Source organism: Blennius ocellaris (assembly GCF_963422515.1).
Source record: "Blennius ocellaris genome assembly, chromosome: 6".
In the NCBI taxonomy this organism is placed as follows: Eukaryota; Metazoa; Chordata; class Actinopteri; order Blenniiformes; family Blenniidae; genus Blennius; species Blennius ocellaris.
Genome location: NC_137655.1, coordinates 128424 through 149311, shown reverse-complemented (window position 1 = coordinate 149311; position 20888 = coordinate 128424). Strand labels below are relative to the sequence as shown.

Below are 20888 nucleotides of genomic sequence, written 5' to 3'. Positions count from 1 at the left end.
CGGGATAGTCAGTCTGTCACATGATAGTCAGTCTGTCACGGGATAGTCAGTCTGTCACGGGATAGTCAGTCTATCACGGGATAGTCAGTCTGTCACATGATAGTCAGTCTGTCAAACAATAGTCAGTCTGTCACCTGATAGTCAGTCTGTCACGGGATAGTCAGTCTGTCACACGATAGTCAGTCTGTCACCTGATAGAGTCAGTCTGTCACACGATAGAGTCAGTCTGTCACACAATAGTCAGTCTGGACGCTTGGTGCCGTCTTCCGTCCCTCACCTGCCGTTGTGTTCCAGGACGCCGTCCAAACAGAAGAGTCCTCAGCAGGAGAAGGACCTGGACATCGTGGAGCTGCTGAGGAACGTCGACCCCAAAGAGTACGAGAAGTACGCCAGGATGTACGGAATCACCGACTACCGGGGGCTGCTGCAGGCCATCGAGCAGCTGAAGAAGGAGAAGGGTGAAGAAAGTGGAAGAACGGTGAGGAAGATGATGGTGGTCATGGTGACCATCACCATGGTGGTGATGATGAAGATGGCGGTGGTGATGCTGTGGGTGTGTCCACAGGAAGTGGATCGTGGCGACAGAGAGTCTGATGAGGAAATGGCCCGCCTGGTGGCCGACCTGCAGAAGAGGATGGAGCGCACCGAGGTGAGGGTGTTTCCTGTCCGCCGGGACGGCGGGCCGTCTGTGGTCCACGCCGTCTGTGGTCCACGCCGTCTGTGGTTAATGGCCTCTGTGGTCCTCGCCGTCTGTGGTCCACGCCGTCTGTGGTCCACGCCGTCTGTGGTCCACGCCGTCTGTGGTCCATGCCGTCTGTGGTTAATGGCGTCTGTGGTCCTCGCCGTCTGTGGTCCACGCCGTCTGTGGTCCACGCCGTCTGTGGTCCACGCCGTCTGTGGTTAATGGCGTCTGTGGTTAATGGCATCTGTGGTTAATGGCGTCTGTGGTTAATGGCGTCTGTGGTCCACGCCGTCTGTGGTCCACGCCGCCTGTGGTTAATGGCGTCTGTGGTTAACGGCGTCTGTGGTCCACCCCCCCAGCCCGTCACCGTCGTGAAAGACATCGCCGACCGCGCCGTCCTGGCCGATGAGGACGCCGAGTTCGAGTGCGAGGTGAAGATCAACTACCCGGAGATCACGCTGTCGTGGTACAAAGGTACGCAGAAGCTGGACGGCGCCGACCGCTACGACATCAGCGTCAGCGGCGACCGCCACCTGCTGCGCATCAGGAAGGTCCGGCCCGCTGACCAGGGCAACTACCGGGTCGTCTGCGGACCGCACATCTCCAGCGCCAAGCTCACCGTCACCGGTCAGTACCACCGTCCCCGATCAGTACCACTGTCCCCGGTCAGTACCACTGTCACCACTCAGTACCACTGTCCCCGGTCAGTACCACTGTCACCACTCAGTACCACTGTCCCCGGTCAGTACCGCCATCCCCGGTCAGTACCACTGTCACCACTCAGTACCACTGTCACCACTCAGTACCACTGTCCCCGGTCAGTACCACTGTCACCACTCAGTACCACTGTCCCCGGTCAGTACCGCCGTCCCCGGTCAGTACCTCTGTCACCACTCAGTACCACCGTCCCCGATCAGTACCACTGTCCCCGGTCAGTACCACTGTCACCACTCAGTACCACTGCCCCCGGTCAGTACCGCCGTCCCCGGTCAGTACCACTGTGCCCGGCCAGTACCTCTGTCCCCGGTCAGTACCACTGTCACCACTCAGTACCACTGTCCCCGGTCAGTACCTCTGTCCCCGGTCAGTACCTCTGTCCCTGGTCAGTACCACTGTCACCACTCAGTACCACTGTCCCCGGTCAGTACCACTGTCACCACTCAGTACCTCTGTCCCCGGTCAGTACCACTGTCCCCGGTCAGTACCTCTGTCCCCGGTCAGTACCACTGTCCCCGGTCAGTACCTCTGACCCCGGTCAGTACCACTGTCACCACTCAGTACCACTGTCCCCGGTCAGTACCTCTGTCCCCGGTCAGTACCACTGTCACCACTCAGTACCACTGTCCCCGGTCAGTACCACCGTCCCCGATCAGTACCACTGTCCCCGGTCAGTACCACTGTCACCACTCAGTACCACTGCCCCCGGTCAGTACCGCCGTCCCCGGTCAGTACCACTGTGCCCGGTCAGTACCTCTGTCCCCGGTCAGTACCACTGTCCCCGGTCAGTACCACTGTCACCACTCAGTACCACTGTCACCACTCAGTACCACTGTCCCCGGTCAGTACCACTGTCCCCGGTCAGTACCACCGTCCCCGGTCAGTACCACTGTCACCACTCAGTACCACCGTCCCCGGTCAGTACCATTGTCCCCGGTCAGTACCACCGTCCCTGGTCAGTACCACTGTGCCCGGTCAGTACCTCTGTCCCCGGTCAGTACCACTGTCACCACTCAGTACCACCGTCCCCGGTCAGTACCATTGTCCCCGGTCAGTACCACCGTCCCCGGTCAGTACCATTGTCCCCGGTCAGTACCACCGTCCCCGGTCAGTACCATTGTCCCCGGTCAGTACCACCGTCCCCGGTCAGTACCTCTGTCCCCGGTCAGTACCACTGTGCCCGGTCAGTACCACTGTCACCACTCAGTACCACCGTCCCCGGTCAGTACCATTGTCCCCGGTCAGTACCACCGTCCCCGGTCAGTACCATTGTCCCCGGTCAGTACCACCGTCCCCGGTCAGTACCTCTGTCCCCGGTCAGTACCACTGTGCCCGGTCAGTACCACTGTCACCACTCAGTACCACTGTCCCCGGTCAGTACCATTGTCCCCGGTCAGTACCACCGTCCCCGGTCAGTACCATTGTCCCCGGTCAGTACCACTGTCACCATTCAGTACCACTGTCCCCGGTCAGTACCACCGTCCCCGGTCAGTACCACTGTCCCCGGTCAGTACCACTGTCCCCGGTCAGTACCACTGTCCCCGGTCAGTACCACTGTCACCACTCAGTACCACCGTCCCCGGTCAGTACCATTGTCCCCGGTCAGTACCACTGTCACCACTCAGTACCACCGTCCCCGGTCAGTACCATTGTCCCCGGTCAGTACCACTGTCCCCGGTCAGTACCATTGTCCCCGGTCAGTACCACTGTCACCACTCAGTACCACCGTCCCCGGTCAGTACCATTGTCCCCGGTCAGTACCACCGTCCCCGGTCAGTACCATTGTCCCCGGTCAGTACCACTGTCACCACTCAGTACCACCGTCCCCGGTCAGTACCATTGTCCCCGGTCAGTACCACCGTCCCCGGTCAGTACCATTGTCCCCGGTCAGTACCACTGTCCCCGGTCAGTACCTCAGCCACGATTAGCTGATTGGATTCTCTCTCTCTCTCTGAGGGAAACAAACACAAGCTCTTCTGTACCTGAACATGTGTGTGTGTGTGTTTCAGAGGTGGAGGTGGAGAAGCACCTGCAGGACACGTCGGGTAAGGAAGGCCAGCCCTGCACGTTGTACTGCCAGCTGTCCGTCCCGGACGTGGAGGCGCGGTGGTTCAGGAACGGGAAGCAGGTGGAGATGAAGGGGAGGTTCTCCTCCGAGGTCCACCACAAAGTCCAGAAGCTGCTGATCAAGGACCTGAAGCCCGAGGACCGGGGTCGGTACAGCTGTCGGTACCAGCACCTGGAGTCGTCGGCCGAGCTGTGGGTGGAAGGTCGGTACCGGGATGCCTTACTGTCCTGCTCTCACCGGGACGCCTCGCTGTCCCGCTCTCACCGGGACGCCTGGCTGTCTCGGTCTCACCGGGACACCTTACTGTCCCACTCTCACCGGGACGCCTTACTGTCCCACTCTCACCGGGACGCCTGGCTGTCTCGGTCTCACCGGGACACCTTACTGTCCCACTCTCACCGGGACGCCTTACTGTCCCACTCTCACCGGGACGCCTGGCTGTCTCGGTCTCACCGGGATTCCTTACTGTCCCACTCTCACCGGGATTCCTTACTGTCCCACTCTCACCGGGACGCCTGGCTGTCCCGCTCTCACCGGGACGCCTGGCTGTCTCGGTCTCACCGGGACGCCTTACTGTCCCACTCACCTCTTGGCTCTGGTCCTGCTGTCTCACTAACGCCTGGCGGACTCTGGGGCTCACCCTCTTTTTTCTGGTTCTTCCGGGCCTCGCCTTCTTCTGTCTTAACCTTCCAACCTGCCACGCCTCCGTCCTAACCCCGCCCCCCCCCGGTGCCGCTGGCCTCTAACCGTGTGGACGCGGTGTGGACGCCCTGCGCTCACCGTCAGTCTGTGTCCGTTGCAGCCGAACAGATCCACTTCACCAAACGCATCCACAACGTGGAGGTGAACGAGCTGCAGTCGGCGTCCTTCGAGTGCGAGGTGTCCTTCGACAACGCCGTGGTGTCCTGGTACAAGGACACCTGGGAGCTGAAGGAGAGCCCCAAGTACAACTTCACCAGCGAGGGCCGGAGACATTTCATGGTCATCCGGAACGTGACCATCGAGGACGAAGGTGTGTAGCGGCCGGAACGGCGGCGCGGTTCTCTTTCCCGTCCGGCCCCCGTGACCAGCGTGTTTCCTCACCGCAGGTGTGTACTCGGTCATCGTGAGGCTGGAGCCGCGCGGGGAGGCCAAGAGCACGGCCGAGCTTTACTTGTCTGGCAAAGGTACGGTTGACCCCCGGGCCGCCGCACCTTCCCCGGCGCGCTTCAGTCCGAGCGCCGCTAACGTCTTCCTCGCTCTTCCTCCTCCCACAGAGATCGAGTTGGCCATGGTGCCGGTCGGTGAGTCACCGTGGCGCCGCCGCCGCACAGCGTGTCTGGACGTCCTGCCGCGTCCGTCAGTCTGAGCCGCCGTCACCTTAAACCCCCACTCTGCTTTCAGAGGTCACAGTAGAGGTCAGAGGTCACAGTAGAGGTCAGGTTACAGAAGAGGTCACAGTAGAGGTCAGAGGTCACCATAAAGGTCAGAGGTCACAGTAGAGGTCAGAGGTCACCATAAAGGTCAGAGCTCACAGCAGAGGTCAGAGGTCACAGCAGAGGTCAGAGGTCACAGTAGAGGTCAGAGGTCACACCTAGGTCCGAGGTCACAGTAGAGGTCAGGGGTCTAAAAGAAGGAACGGTTCAGAACCAGCAGGTTGAAATGACCCGTGTGGGTCACTGGCTTGAAGCTCCGCCCCCTGATGGACGGCTCAGAACCGACGGCGCTGCAGGAGGTCCAACGCCTCGTCTGTTGTCCTTTGTCTCACTTTGTCAAGATGTCCATGAAAACTCTGGCTTTGAATGTGTAGATTTCCCAGAATCCTCGGTTCAGAGGCCTGAGGCGCCGTCGTCAGCAGCCATACGAGGTGAGAACCCCCTCAGACCCTCAGAACCCCACCAGAACCCCTGTTGGCAGTGTAGGCCTGACCCTCTGTTCTCTCTTTAAAGAGTCTGTTGAGTTCTATCAGTACCAAGAGGAAGTGACTCAGAGAGGTACTTCCACCGCCTCTCGCTTCTGACACCTGCTAGCTAGCCTAGCGTTAGCCTGACTCTCCACCCGGCTACTGCAGCATGTTAGCACTGCTCACCTGTTAGCACCTGTTAGCATGTTAGCACTGCTCACCTGTTAGCATGTTAGCGCTGTCTACCTGTTAGCGTGTCAGCAGCTGTTAGCACTGTGACGTGTTAGCAGTTAGCAGTTAGCTTGACGGCTATCCGCTGTGTCTCTCATAAGAATCGACGGAGTTTTCGTTTTACGAGGAGGAAGAGCAGCTGCAGCAGACAGGTACTAACCTGCTCCTCTTCCTCCTCATCCTCCTCTTCCTCCTCATCCTCCTCATCCTCCTCTTCATCCACCCGTCTGACGGGGAGTCCCGTCCTGAGTACTTGTTTTAAAAAGTAACTAAAGCGTGTGTAATCCCCACGGCCTCGGGTGGAGGTGATGAAGACGACTGGATGTGGATCTCCTCCTCTTCCTCCTCGTCCTCCTCTTCCTCCTCTTCCTCCTCTTCTCTTCAACTCTTTTTGTCTTCTTTTTGTGTATTTTAACCTTCATTCCACCTTCCTCTTCATCACTAACGCGGAACCCCCCCCCAACTGGAGTGGACCGACCGAACCCCCCCCCCAACTATAGTGGACCGACCGAACCCCCCCCCAACTGGAGTGGACCGACCGAACCCCCCCCCCAACTATAGTGGACCGACCGAACCCCCCCCCCAACTGGAGTGGACCGACCGAACCCCCCCCCAACTATAGTGGACCGACCGAACCCCCCCCCAACTGGAGTGGACCGACCGAACCCCCCCCCAACTATAGTGGACCGACCGAACCCCCCCCCCAACTGGAGTGGACCGACCGAACCCCCCCCCAACTATAGTGGACCGACCGAACCCCCCCCCAACTGGAGTGGACCGACCGAACCCCCCCCCAACTATAGTGGACCGACCGAACCCCCCCCCACTGGAGTGGACCGACTGAACCCCCCCTACTATAGTGGACCGACCGAACCCCCCCTACTATAGTGGACCGACTGAACCCCCCCTACTGTACTGCTTCATTCAGACATTTTCTTCTTTTGTGTTTTGTTGACGTGTTGTTTGTTGACGTGTTTGTTTGTTGACGTGTTTGTTTGTTGACGTGTTGTTTGTTGACGTGTTGTTTGTTGACGTGTTTGTTTGTTGACGTGTTTGTTTGTTGACGTGTTGTTTGTTGACATGTTGTTTGTTGACGTGTTTGTTTGTTGACGTGTTGTTTGTTGACGTGTTGTTTGTTGACGTGTTTGTTTGTTGACGTGTTGTTTGTTGACGTGTTGTTTGTTGACGTGTTTGTTTGTTGACGTGTTTGTTTGTTGACGTGTTGTTTGTTGACGTGTTTGTTTGTTGACGTGTTGTTTGTTGACGTGTTTGTTTGTTGACGTGTTTGTTTGTTGACGTGTGGTTTGTTGACGTGTTGTTTGTTGACGTGTTTGTTTGTTGACGTGTTTGTTTGTTGACGTGTTTGTTTGTTGACGTGTGGTTTGTTGACGTGTTGTTTGTTGACGTGTTTGTTTGTTGACGTGTGGTTTGTTGACGTGTTGCTTCCTGCCTGCAGTGTCCCGAGTGGCGGTCCAGGAGACGGTCCAGGAGACGGTGCAGGAGACGGTGCAGGAGACGGTGCAGGAGATGGTGCAGGAGACGGTGCAGGAGACGGTGCAGATGGTGGCGGTGGAGATGAGAGAGAAGGTTCCAGTGAAAGGTGAACCGGGTTCTCCAGCTGCTAATATGCTAATATGCTAACATGCTAACGCGCTAACGCTGCCGGTGTCTTTCAGTCCCCAGACCTGAAGAGAAGCGGGTGAAGCAGCCGCCTCGTCCTGAAGGTAGCGCTCCTCCTGCTCCTCCTGCTCCTCCTGCTCCTCCTCCTCCTGCTCCTCCTGCTCCTCCTGCTCCTCCTGCTCCTCCTGCTCCTGCTCCTCCTGCTCCTCCTCCTCCTGCTCCTCCTCCTCCTGCTCCTCCTGCTCCTCCTGCTCCTCTTGCTCCTCCTCTTGCTCCTCCTCCTCCTGCTCCTCCTCATGCTCCTCTTGCTCCTCCTCCTGCTCCTCCTCCTCCTGCTCCTCCTCCTGCTCCTGCTGTTACTCCTCCTCCTCCTGCTGCTCCTCATCCTGCTCCTCCTCCTCCTGCTCCTCCTCCTGCTCCTGCTGTTACTCCTCCTCCTCCTCCTGCTCCTCATCCTGCTCCTGCTTCTACTCCTCCTCCTCCTCCTCCTCCTCCTCCTCCTGCTCCTCCTCCTGCTGCTACTCCTCCTCCTCCTCCTCCTGCTCCTCCTCCTCCTGCTGCTACTCCTCCTCCTCCTGCTCCTCCTCCTCCTGCTCCTCCTCCTCCACTGTGTTCACCTCCTCTAACGCCTCCTCCTCTGACCCCTCCAGAGTCCAGGGCGCCGGTGGAGGAGAAGGTTCCGGTGTCGGTCCCTGAGAAGAAGGAGGTTCCTAAACCCAAAGGTAGGTTCCTGGCGTCTGTCCTCGGGTCCTGGTTGTGGTCTTCACATTGTGTCCGTCCCCCGCTCGTCTTCCTGTCTTTGAGTCTCTGGTGTGTGACTCTGTCTTGAAGAAGCGAAGGAGCGTGGGAAGCCGGCGCCTGCAGAGCCGCCAAAGAAAGGTACTACTTCCTGTCCAGACCTCTTCAGCTCTTCTTCTTCTGGCTGCAGCTTCTTGACGCGTCTCTCAGCGCTAGCCGCATGCTAACGTTAGCTTGTCTCCATGTCACCCGCTTCAAGATGAACCCAAGACTCAGGTTCCGGCGCAGCCCAAGAAACCAGAGCCAGAACCAAAAGCCAAACCCAAAGCAGAACCCGAGCCCAAACCCAAAGTGGCTCCCAAAGCGGAGCCCGAAGCCAAACCTGCTCTCAGGAAGGAGGCGGAGCCTAAAGCCGCGCCGGCCAAGAAGTCGGTGGCGCCGCCGTCCAAAGGTACTTCTGTCCGTTTGTGTTTCCCTTTGTCTCACGGTTCTGTCGCGGTTCTTCTGGTCTGTTGAGCTTCAGACGAAGCGAATCTTTGTCTTGACGACCTTTGACCTTCTCTTAACCATCTTTTACTTTAAGTCCCCGAAGAGACCAGACCAGAGCCGCCCCGGGTCAAGCCAGAACCAAAGCTAGAGCCCCGAAAACCAGAACCGGAGGTCCGTAAACCAGAACCAGAGGTCCGAAAACCAGAACCGGAGGTCCGAAAACCAGAACCAGTGATCCAGAAACCAGAACCAGAGGTCCGAAAACCAGAACCAGTGATCCAGAAACCAGAACCGGAGGTCCGAAAACCAGAACCAGTGATCCAGAAACCAGAACCAGAGGTCCGAAAACCAGAACCAGTGATTCAGAAACCAGTACCGGAGGTCCGGAAACCAGAACCGGAGGTCCGTAAACCAGAACCAGAGGTCCGAAAACCAGAACCGGTGATCCAGAAACCAGAACCAGAGGTCCAGAAACCAGAACCGGAGATCAGAAAACCAGAGCCGGAGGTCCGTAAACCAGAACCGGTGATCCAGAAATCAGAACCGGAGATCGGAAAACCAGAACCGGAGGTCCATAAACCAGAACCGGTGATCCAGAAACCAGAACCGAAGATCCGAAAGCCGGAACCGGATAAACCAAAGCCAGTGATTGTTGAACCTGAGCCTCCTGTAAAGAAACCAGCACCAAAACCAAAACCTGCTTCTAAACCTGAACCGGAAGTGAAGAAAGCCGACATGAGAGCTCCGGAGCCTGAGGTGCCCAAACCAGAACCTCCAAAGACCAAGCCAGAACCAGCGCCGGCCCTGAAGGAGCCCCAGAAGAAAGGTACTTGTCTGGTTGAGGTGGAGCTCCAGACGTTTCTTCTTCTGAACTCCACCGTAGAACCCTAACATCTTCACCCTCATGTGGACTGACCTCTGACCTGTCCCGGTCCTCCTTGACCTTGTCCTTGTCTCCCGTGTCGTCCTACTAACCGTTGGTGTCCCACCGTCCCGGCTCCTCTGTGTCTCACCTCTATCGTCTTCTGTCCAAGTAGCAGAAGCTCCGGTGAAGAAGGAGGTCCAGCCCAAGACGGAGAGACCAGAGGAACCCCAGAAGAAGCTGCTTCCGTCTAAAGGTACTGGATCTCTTCCTGTCCTCTGTGTCCCGCCGTCCTGCTTGTCTCTTGTCCCGTCTTGCACTCGATAGAGTGCTCGGCCCCTGGACTTGGGGACAGTTCTAATGACGGTACTCTTTGGAATGATGGCAGAACCAAAAGTTTCCAAGAAACCAGAAGCTGCTGCCGTCCGTCCTGAAGAACCTGCGGAGAAGGACAAGGACCAAGGTACTGCAGAGACCATCAGGACGCTCTTACCTAGACCGCCAGGACAGGAAGCTCTTACCTAGACCACCAGGACAGGAAGCTCTTACCTAGACCACCAGGAAGTTGTTACCTTGACCACCAGGACAGGAAGTTGTTACCTAGACCACCAGAACAGGAAGCTCTTACCTAGACCACCAGGAAGTTGTTACCTTGACCACCAGGACAGGAAGTTGTTACCTAGACCACCAGGACAGGAAGTTGTTACCTAGACCACCAGGAAGTTGTTACCTTGACCACCAGGACAGGAAGTTGTTACCTAGACCACCAGGAAGTTGTTACCTTGACCACCAGGACAGGAAGTTGTTACCTAGACCACCAGGACAGGAAGTTGTTACCTAGACCACCAGGACAGGAAGTTGTTACCTAGACCACCAGGAAGTTGTTACCTAGACCACCAGGACAGGAAGTTGTTACCTAGACCGCCAGGACAGGAAGTTGTTACCTAGACCACCAGGAAGTTGTTACCTTGACCACCAGGACAGGAAGTTGTTACCTAGACCACCAGGAAGTTGTTACCTTGACCACCAGGACAGGAAGTTGTTACCTAGACCACCAGGACAGGAAGTTGTTACCTAGACCACCAGGAAGTTGTTACCTAGACCACCAGGACAGGAAGTTGTTACCTAGACCGCCAGGACAGGAAGTTGTTACCTTGACCACCAGGACAGGAAGTTGTTACCTAGACTACCAGGAAGCTGATGCCGAGACTACCAGGACAGGAAGTCTTTAGCCAGACTCCCAGGACAGGAAGCTCTTACCTAGACCACCAGGACAGGAAGTTGTTACCTTGACCACCAGGACAGGAAGTTGTTACCTAGACCACCAGGACAGGAAGTTGTTACCTAGACTACCAGGAAGCTGATGCCGAGACTACCAGGACAGGAAGTCTTTAGCCAGACTCCCAGGACAGGAAGCTCTTTCCTAGACCACCAGGACAGGAAGTTGTTACCTAGACTACCAGGAAGCTCTTACCTAGACTACCAGGACAGGAAGTCTTTAGCCAGACTGCCAGCACAGGAAACTCTTACCTAGACCACCAGGACAGGAAGTCTTTAGCCAGACTCCCAGGACAGGAAGCTCTTACCAAGGAGGCTGATAGCTAGACCACCAGGACAGACTGTGGGTATGGAGACTCCTCCGTCCCCTGACCCGTCCACCAAGGTCCTGACAGTGAAACGTCTCCTACTTCCTGCTCTGACCCCCTGCGGTGCGTCAGCACCTGCTGTTGGTCTTCAGGGGTCTTCATGGTCCTGTTTCTGTGTCGAACCCTCTTAAAGCGACGGCGCCGCCTGAAGCCACACCTCCGGCTGACCTCCGACCCCAGAGGCCGGACAAGGTCCAGGTGGAGGAGGACCGGCCTGTCCAGCAGGAACCGAGGCCCAGGAAGGAACCGGGGAAGGTTCCGGTGGTGAAAGTACCCCAAGCAGCAGTGCTGCCAGTGAGACCAGGTCCTCACCAGGACCCCCCAGTGGAGCCTGAGCAGGTCTCCGTGACCAAACCAGCTCCCAGGGTGGAGCCCAGGCTTCCTGAAGGTACCCGAGGCGTCCCTCTTTCTGTCCGGGTCTTTAAACGACGTGGTCCTCCTGCTGACCGTCTCTTCTTGTTTGTTTGTCGTCGTCCTTCTTCTCTTGATTCAAACCTCTTGAAAGACGTTCGGCCCGTCGAGACGTTCCGTCCGCAGGAACCAACACCTCGTCCTCAGAAAGGTACCGAGCCCCAGAGAGGCGGGCCAGTCCAGGACCGGTCCAGGACCCTCTTCATGTCCACGTTGTCATCTTACGCTAAAACTGTCTGCTTCACTTCCGTCTTGTTTTCCGTCCCGTCTTGTTTTCCGTCCCGTCTTGTTTTCCGTCCCGTCTTGTTTTCCGTCCCGTCTTCTTTCCGTCCCGTCTTGTTTTCCGTCCCGTCTTGTTTCCGTCCCGTCTTCTTTCCGTCCCGTCTTGTTTTCCGTCCCGTCTTGTTTTCCGTCCCGTCTTGTTTCCGTCCCGTCTTGTTTTCCGTCCCGTCTTCTTTCCGTCCCGTCTTGTTTTCCGTCCCGTCTTGTTTCCGTCCCGTCTTGTTTTCCGTCCCGTCTTCTTTCCGTCCCGTCTTGTTTTCCGTCCCGTCTTGTTTCCGTCCCGTCTTGTTTTCCGTCCCGTCTTCTTTCCGTCCCGTCTTGTTTTCCGTCCCGTCTTGTTTCCGTCCCGTCTTGTTTCCGTCCCGTCTTGTTTTCCGTCCCGTCTTCTTTCCGTCCCGTCTTGTTTTCCGTCCCGTCTTGTTTCCGTCCCGTCTTGTTTTCCGTCCCGTCTTGTTTCCGTCCCGTCTTCTTTCCGTCCCGTCTTGTTTTCCGTCCCGTCTTGTTTCCGTCCCGTCTTCTTTCCGTCCCGTCTTGTTTTCCGTCCCGTCTTGTTTTCCGTCCCGTCTTGTTTTCCGTCCCGTCTTGTTTCCGTCCCGTCTTGTTTTCCGTCCCGTCTTCTTTCCGTCCCGTCTTGTTTTCCGTCCCGTCTTGTTTCCGTCCCGTCTTGTTTCCGTCCCGTCTTGTTTTCTGTCCCGTCTTCTTTCCGTCCTGTCTTGTTTTCCGTCCCGTCTTGTTTTCCGTCCCGTCTTGTTTCCGTCCCGTCTTGTTTTCCGTCCCGTCTTGTTTTCCGTCCCGTCTTGTTTCCGTCCCGTCTTGTTTCCGTCCCGTCTTGGCGCCGCCGCATGACGCCTCTTCTTCTTCTTCTTCTTCTCCTCCTGAACTCCTCCGACAGCGACTCTGGTCCAACAGGACGTTGAGGACGTGGTTTCTGTGCCTCCGTCAGAGGAGGTGACGGAGCAGGAGGGTGTAGCGGAGGTTCCGTACAAAGAAGACGTGATGACGAGGTCTCCGCCGACCCGGCAGGACCGGGACCAGATCTCTGTTACTGACGCGTCCAGGAGGACCAGTGTGTCGGCAGAGCAGGAGGGCCGGACCGAGGCTCAGGACAAGACCGGGTCCGGGGCCCGGCAGGTCTCGGTCCGCTCCGAGGGTTCTGAGTCCAGGACCGGAGAGGGACGGCAGGCAGGACCGGGACCAGGGTCAGGCAGGACAGGAGAGGCGGTCCAGCAAGGGAAGGAACCGGCTCGCGCCCCGGTCCAGGTCGGCCCGGTTCCTCCTCAGGGACAAAGTCCAGCAGTCAAAGTGTCAGGGAAGGAAACCGAAGGGGGGTCGGGCCGGCCGGTCCAGCAGAGACCAGAGAGGCTGGACACCGTTCAGACGGGACCAGCACAGGGGACGGTCTCAGTAACAGCTTCCGTCTCCGGCCTGGACGAGAGGACCGGGGTCCTCCAGCGCCGGAGCTCAGCCACAGGTACTGACACCCCGGGGCCACTAGGGGGCCACCAGGGGGCCATCAGGGGGCCACCCCGGGGCCATCAGGGGGCCACCAGGGGGCCACCCCGGGGCCACCAGGGGGTCATCAGGGGGCCACCAGGGGGCCATCAGGGGGCCACCCCGGGGCCACCAGGGGGCCACCAGGGGGCCACCAGGGGGCCACCCCGGGGCCACCAGGGGGCCACCAGGGGGCCACCCCGGGGCCACCAGGGGGCCACCAGGGGGCCATCAGGGGGCCACCCCGGGGCCACCAGGGGGCCATCAGGGGGCCACCCCGGGGCCACCAGGGGGCCACCCCGGGGCCATCAGGGGGCCACCAGGGGGCCACCAGGGGGCCATCAGGGGGCCACCAGGGGGCCATCAGGGGGCCACCCCGGGGCCACCAGGGGGCCACCAGGGGGCCACCCCGGGGCCACCAGGGGGCCACCAGGGGGCCACCCCGGGGCCATCAGGGGGCCACCAGGGGGCCACCAGGGGGCCATCAGGGGGCCACCAGGGGGCCATCAGGGGGCCACCCCGGGGCCACCAGGGGACCACCAGGGGGCCATCAGGGGGCCACCAGGGGGCCACCAGGGGGCCATCAGGGGGCCACCCCGGGGCCACCAGGGGGCCACCAGGGGGCGACACCCTGCTCCCGCACTTCTTTTTTCTCTTTTTTCTGCTCATCTTTTTTTTAACTGTTTGAATCCGACTCATGTCTTAAAGCCCTGGAGACGCCCGGGGGAGCAGGGACCAGGGACGGACGAGGACCAGGTACTGCCACCTGGTTTCACTGCTTTGACTTTGTCTTTGTTGACTTTGTTTCTAACCTCTTGGTGACACTTCGTCGTCTTTTCAACCGTCGACACTCTGAAGACACTGAGGACAGTCGTGTCTCAGAGAAACCTCCACTGTGCCGCGGAGGAAGAGAAGAAGAAGAAGACGAGTGTGAGGACGAGTGTGAGGACATGTCTGGAACGGACAGTGGGTTGATTTCTGTTACTGATGGTTTGAAGACAAAAAGCCTTCCAATGAGACCAAAGACAGGAAAGACAGTAGTTCAGGATCAGCCTTTAAAAATACTGCCTGAGTCTGTCCCCCTGGAGGGACAGAGTGAGTCTGTCCACCTGGAGGGACAGAGTGAGTCTGTCCACCTGGGGGGACATAGTGTGTCTCAGTCTGTCCCCCTGGAGGGACAGAGTGAGTCTGTCCACTTGGAGGGACGTAGTGTGCCTCAGTCTGTCCACCTGGAGGGACAGAGTGAGTCTGTCCACCTGGAGGGACGTAGTGTGCCTCAGTCTGTCCACCTGGAGGGACAGAGTGAGTCTGTCCACCTGGAGGGACGTAGTGTGCCTCAGTCTGTCCACCTGGAGGGACAGAGTGAGTCTGTCCACCTGGAGGGACGTAGTGTGTCTGTCCACCTGGAGGGACAGAGTGAGTCTGTCCACCTGGAGGGACAGAGTGGGAGGGAAGCTGAAGCTAAAAGAGTGAAAACAAGCGAGACATTACCAGAGACGGATTGTTTAAAGATCACTAAACCCAAGAAAAAGACTTTGAGGACACCCCAGGAGGAGACAAAAGACAAACGGGTTAGGGTTAGACTGCCAAACTCTGCAGCGCAAACCAGAGCGTCGAGACAAAAGGACGGAGCAGAGACGCTCATCGGCGCCGTCGACAAGGACCCGTCCAGAGAGATGAAGGTGGAGGAGAACCTGAGGGTGGAGGAGGAGAACCTGAAGGGTGTGAAACGGCCGGAGGACGAGAAATGGAAAGACATCTGCATTAGAAGGACAGAACCAACCCAGGAGGAGGTGAAGGTCCACCAGGAGGAGGTGAAGGTCCACCAGGAGGAGGTGGAGGTCCACCAGGAGGAGGTGAAGGTCCACCAGGAGGAGGTGGAGGTCCACCAGGAGGAGGTGAAGGTCCACCAGGAGGAGGTGGAGGTCCACCAGGAGGAGGTGAAGGTCCACCAGGAGGAGGTGGAGGTCCACCAGGAGGAGGTGAAGGTCCACCAGGAGGAGGTGGAGGTCCACCAGGAGGAGGTGGAGGTCCACCAGGAGGAGGTGAAGGTTTCTGTGAGGAACACGATCGAGGAAGTGGTTCTAGAATCTGAAACTGATTCTGAAAAAGTGTTGAGAATCACAGAACGTGAAGATGGAGGAGGAGGTGGAGACGTTGACGGTCCTCTGAAGACGGAGGAGAAGAAAACAGCAAAAGCCGAAAAGCAGGCCAACGTTCAGTTTCCATTAAAAACCAAGAAGGCTTCAGGTAAAAGCCTGAAGCTGAAGGACGAAGCACCTGAAAGGGCTGAAGCGGTCAGGAAGACGGACCACAGCTCTCCTGAAGCCTCGCCGCAGGAGAAGACGGTCAAACCTCCAGAGCAAACTGGCAAACCAGAGCTTTTCCAAACTCCACAGACTGAAGGTGAAGAACAGGAAGTCCCTTCTGGAGGAACACCACCACCTTCAAGACCGGACCAAACAAAGACATCGAGGCCGGAGGAAACGACTGACGGGACACATGGGAAGCATTTGAAAGACAACCAGTGGAAGTGTCTTTCTGAAGAAGGTGTTGAGTTCGTCAGGTCCCACGATGTTCCTCCAGAAGAACGAGACAAAGAGGAATCCTTCACCAGTCGACAGGAGATATCGTCACTTTCAACACAGGAAATGTCACAAACGTCGTCCGATGCCAAACGTCTCAGAGCTCCACAAGCACGAACCAACGAGAAGGTCGGCGCTGCTGAGTCACCACTGGTTCCTGTGTTTGAAGCTCCTGAAAAGGTCAGAACTGCTGAGTCACCACTGGTTCCTCTGTTTGAAGCTCCTGAAAAGGTCAGAACTGCTGAGTCACCACTGGTTCCTGTGTTTGAAGCTCCTGAAAAGGTCAGAACTGCTGAGTCACCACTGGTTCCTGTGTTTGAAGCTCCTGAAAAGGTCAGAACTGCTGAGTCACCACTGGTTCCTCTGCATGAAGCTTCTCAACAGAAGGTCAGCGCTGCTGAGTCACCAGTGGTTCCTGTGGAGAGAACGTTCCCCGCGAGGTGGAGGAACTTGGCGTCTGACGAAGATAAACCAAATGTTCCAAACATTCCAGAGAAATCTAAAGAAAGGAGCGATGAGGAGACTTCAGAGCGTCACGGAGCTCCTGAAGAGGAGACACTGAAGTCAAAACAAACCATGAACAAGGTCCAACTCCAGAAATCAAAAGGTGCAAAAGAGAAAGCAGTGAAGGTGGAGCGGAGTGCCACAGCTTCAGCCCGGCAGGCGGAGGTGGAGGCGGAGGCGGAGGTGGAGAAGGTCACAGTCAGAAAAGAGGTTGGAAGAGTTTCTCTGTTAGAAGCAAAGGAAACGGTGAGAAGAGCTTCATTGAATCTTGAGCAGGACGAAGCGTCTGAGAAACATCTGACGACTCAACGTGGAGAGTTTGAAAGGTTGGTCGTCCCTGACCAGCTGGGGGGACACTCTGAAAGTCCAGAGTCCAAACCTGTGGCTCTGACGTCTGGGAACCAAGAGCAGGAAGTGGCTTCGCCAAGGAAGGGAAGCAAAACACCAGTAGAAACCCAAAAGGGAGGAGAGGAACCTCCCAGGACGGCGCAACGGTTACATTCCCCTGACGGTCGAATCCAGCGTGGAACCTCGAACCAAGAGAAAGGTTCTGAGACTCGGCAGCAGACTGGAAAAGACGACGAGGTTCGGTGGAAGAGAATCACTGTGGAAACTGAAACGGATGAAAAACTTCCCCAAACAAAGCAAAGAGCGATCAGACAGAAAGCTGAGGAGAAGGTGGAACCCCAGGAACCATCGGACAGAACGGAACCCAAACCTCCGGGAGGCCGAGGCACCGGCCGGGGGGAAACGAGTGACGGGAAAGAGTTTGGCCGTGAAGAGCAGTGGGACCGAGACGTTACCAACGCAGAGACATCAAACACCGAACATACCGCAACGTCTATGCTAGCAACCACGTGTGAAGAATCTCCTGTAGGAACCCAACCCAGGAGGGGTGGCCCTGGACCAAACACCCACGACCAAGATCTCGATCCACATCCTCTACAAGAGATTCTGGTCAGAGAAATCCGGTCTGAACGCTTCCCCGTTAAAACGAGAACCGCCGAAGTCAGAGCGGAAATGAAGGAGGAGCAGTTGAAATGGGAAGTGGCGCCGAACAACAAAGCTGCTAGCAAAGCAGGAAAACACACAAGAACAGAGACCAGAACTAAGTTAGACGCTGAAACCGAAGACTGGAGACCTGAAAATGTCGAGGCTCATGACGTACCGCAGACTGTAAAGGACAAGGCTAGTGACGTACCGCAGACTGTAAAGGACAAGGCTATTGACGTACCGCAGACTGTACAGGACAAGGCTACTGACGTACCGCAGACTGTACAGGACAAGGCTAGTGACGTACCGCAGACTGTAAAGGACAAGGCTAGTGACGTACCGCAGACTGTAAAGGACAAGGCTAGTGACGTACCGCAGACTGTAAAGGACAAGGCTAGTGACGTACCGCAGACTGTAAAGGACAAGGCTAGTGACGTACCGCAGACTGTAAAGGACAAGGCTAGTGACGTACCGCAGACTGTAAAGGACAAGGCTAGTGACGTACCGCAGACTGTAAAGGACAAGGCTAGTGACGTACCGCAGACTGTAAAGGACAAGGCTAGTGACGTACCGCAGACTGTAAAGGACAAGGCTAGTGACGTACCGCAGACTGTAAAGGACAAGGCTATTGATGTACCGCAGACTGTAAAGGACAAGGCTACTGACGTACCGCACACTGTAAAGGACAAGGTTACTGATGTACCGCAGACTGTAAAGGACAAGGCTAGTGACGTACCGCAGACTGTAAAGGACAAGGCTAGTGACGTACCGCAGACTGTAAAGGACAAGGCTAGTGACGTACCGCAGACTGTAAAGGACAAGGCTACTGACGTACCGCAGACTGTAAAGGACAAGGCTAGTGACGTACCGCAGACTGTAAAGGACAAGGCTAGTGACGTACCGCAGACTGTAAAGGACAAGGCTAGTGACGTACCGCAGACTGTAAAGGACAAGGCTATTGATGTACCGCAGACTGTAAAGGACAAGGCTACTGACGTACCGCAGACTGTAAAGGACAAGGCTAGTGACGTACCGCAGACTGTAAAGGACAAGGCTATTGATGTACCGCAGACTGTAAAGGACAAGGCTACTGACGTACCGCAGACTGTAAAGGACAAGGTTACTGATGTACCGCAGACTGTAAAGGACAAGGCTAGTGACGAACCGCAGACTGTAAAGGACAAGGCTAGTGACGAACCGCAGACTGTAAAGGACAAGGCTAGTGACGTACCGCAGACTGTAAAGGACAAGGCTACTGATGTACCGCAGACTGTAAAGGACAAGGCTATTGATGTACCGCAGACTGTAAAGGACAAGGTTACTGATGTACCGCAGACTGTAAAGGACAAGGCTACTGACGTACCGCAGACTGTAAAGGACAAGGCTATTGATGTACCGCAGACTGTAAAGGACAAGGCAACTGACGTACCGCAGACTGTAAAGGACAAGGTTACTGACGTACCGCAGACTGTAAAGGACAAGGCTAGTGACGAACCGCAGACTGTAAAGGACAAGGCTAGTGACGTACCGCAGACTGTAAAGGACAAGGTTACTGACGTACCGCAGACTGTAAAGGACAAGGTTACTGACGTACCGCAGACTGTAAAGGACAAGGCTAGTGACGTACCGCAGACTGTAAAGGACAAGGCTAGTGACGAACCGCAGACTGTAAAGGACAAGGCTAGTGACGTACCGCAGACTGTAAAGGACAAGGCTAGTGACGTACCGCAGACTGTAAAGGACAAGGCTAGTGACGTACCGCAGACTGTAAAGGACAAGGCTAGTGACGTACCGCAGACTGTAAAGGACAAGGCTAGTGACGTACCGCAGACTGTAAAGGACAAGGCTAGTGACGTACCGCAGACTGTAAAGGACAAGGCTATTGATGTACCGCAGACTGTAAAGGACAAGGCTACTGACGTACCGCAGACTGTAAAGGACAAGGTTACTGATGTACCGCAGACTGTAAAGGACAAGGCTAGTGACATACCGCAGACTGTAAAGGACAAGGCTAGTGACGTACCGCAGACTGTAAAGGACAAGGCTATTGATGTACCGCAGACTGTAAAGGACAAGGCTACTGATGTACCGCAGACTGTAAAGGACAAGGTTACTGACGTACCGCAGACTGTAAAGGACAAGGCTAGTGACGTACCGCAGACTGTAAAGGACAAGGCTAGTGACGAACCGCAGACTGTAAAGGACAAGGCTAGTGACGTACCGCAGACTGTAAAGGACAAGGCTAGTGACGTACCGCAGACTGTAAAGGACAAGGCTAGTGACGTACCGCAGACTGTAAAGGACAAGGCTAGTGACGTACCGCAGACTGTAAAGGACAAGGCTAGTGACGTACCGCAGACTGTAAAGGACAAGGCTATTGATGTACCGCAGACTGTAAAGGACAAGGCTACTGACGTACCGCAGACTGTAAAGGACAAGGTTACTGATGTACCGCAGACTGTAAAGGACAAGGCTAGTGACGTACCGCAGACTGTAAAGGACAAGGTTACTGATGTACCGCAGACTGTAAAGGACAAGGCTACTGACGTACCGCAGACTGTAAAGGACAAGGCTAGTGACGTACCGCAGACTGTAAAGGACAAGGCTATTGACGTACCGCAGACTGTAAAGGACAAGGCTAGTGACATACCGCAGACTGTAAAGGACAAGGCTACTGACGTACCGCAGACTGTAAAGGACAAGGTTACTGACGTACCGCAGACTGTAAAGGACAAGGCTACTGACGTACCGCAGACTGTAAAGGACAAGGTTACTGACGTACCGCAGACTGTAAAGGACAAGGCTAGTGACGTACCGCAGACTGTAAAGGACAAGGCTAGTGACGTACCGCAGACTGTAAAGGACAAGGTTACTGACGTACCGCAGACTGTAAAGGACAAGGCTAGTGACGTACCGCAGACTGTAAAGGACAAGGCTAGTGACGTACCGCAGACTGTAAAGGACAAGGCTAGTGACGTACCGCAGACTGTAAAGGACAAGGCTAGTGACGTACCGCAGACTGTAAAGGACAAGGCTAGTGACGAACCGCAGACTGTAAACGATGATATCAGCGTAGAAGAGACGGAGGCTCCGACAGCTCACACTTGCCCTTTTAAAGAAACGATAAATAAGAAAGACGTTGAAGTTAATGTCGTAACGCGAGCGAGTGAAGAGTCGCCGACAGCAGCTGACAGACCAACGCTACATCCTGATTGGGGGACGCGGACAGACGCAGAGAAATGTACAGTAGAGGCTAGAGAAGCAGGAGAGCTGCTGGACAGAGAAGCAGCTTTCCCAGATCAGAGTAGAGAGGCGCTGATCAGAGAGCCGTCAGTAACAGACCCCACCGCCATCGTCCCAAACGTCACTGAGTCCATCAGCCTGGAGCCGGGCCTCCCACCGCCGGGCGTCCCACCGCCGGGCCTCCCACCGCCGGGCGTCCCACCGCCGGGCGTCCCACCGCCGGGCGTCCCACCGCCGGGCGTCCCACCGCCGGGCGTCCCACCGCCGGGCCTCCCACCGCCGGGCCTCCCACCGCCGGGCGTCCCACCGCCGGGCGTCCCACCGCCGGGCGTCCCCCCGCCGGGCGTCCCACCGCCGTCTCTTGAAGACCGGAGAGCAGGTCTTGGCTCCGGCACGCCGGCGGAGGGAGAGGTTCCTGGAGGTACAGGGACTCTTGAGTCATTG

At 56.7% G+C, this 20888-nt stretch overlaps 1 protein-coding gene across 1 annotated transcript in view; it reads left to right on the top strand.

Moving 5' to 3' along the window:
* The window catches only part of LOC308131347 (titin-like), a 224561-nt gene that overhangs the window by 82251 nt on the left and 121422 nt on the right, over positions 1–20888 (top strand). Inside the window, 20 exon segments of the mRNA XM_080498075.1 lie at positions 295–478; positions 566–649; positions 1042–1309; positions 3409–3669; positions 4270–4479; positions 4556–4633; positions 4724–4750; positions 5257–5313; positions 5396–5440; positions 5682–5732; positions 7037–7180; positions 7257–7304; positions 7851–7922; positions 8032–8079; positions 8198–8389; positions 8522–9253; positions 9462–9545; positions 9678–9752; positions 11069–11323; positions 11441–11497. Coding sequence (XP_080354201.1) covers positions 295–478; positions 566–649; positions 1042–1309; positions 3409–3669; positions 4270–4479; positions 4556–4633; positions 4724–4750; positions 5257–5313; positions 5396–5440; positions 5682–5732; positions 7037–7180; positions 7257–7304; positions 7851–7922; positions 8032–8079; positions 8198–8389; positions 8522–9253; positions 9462–9545; positions 9678–9752; positions 11069–11323; positions 11441–11497 — 2972 coding nt within the window.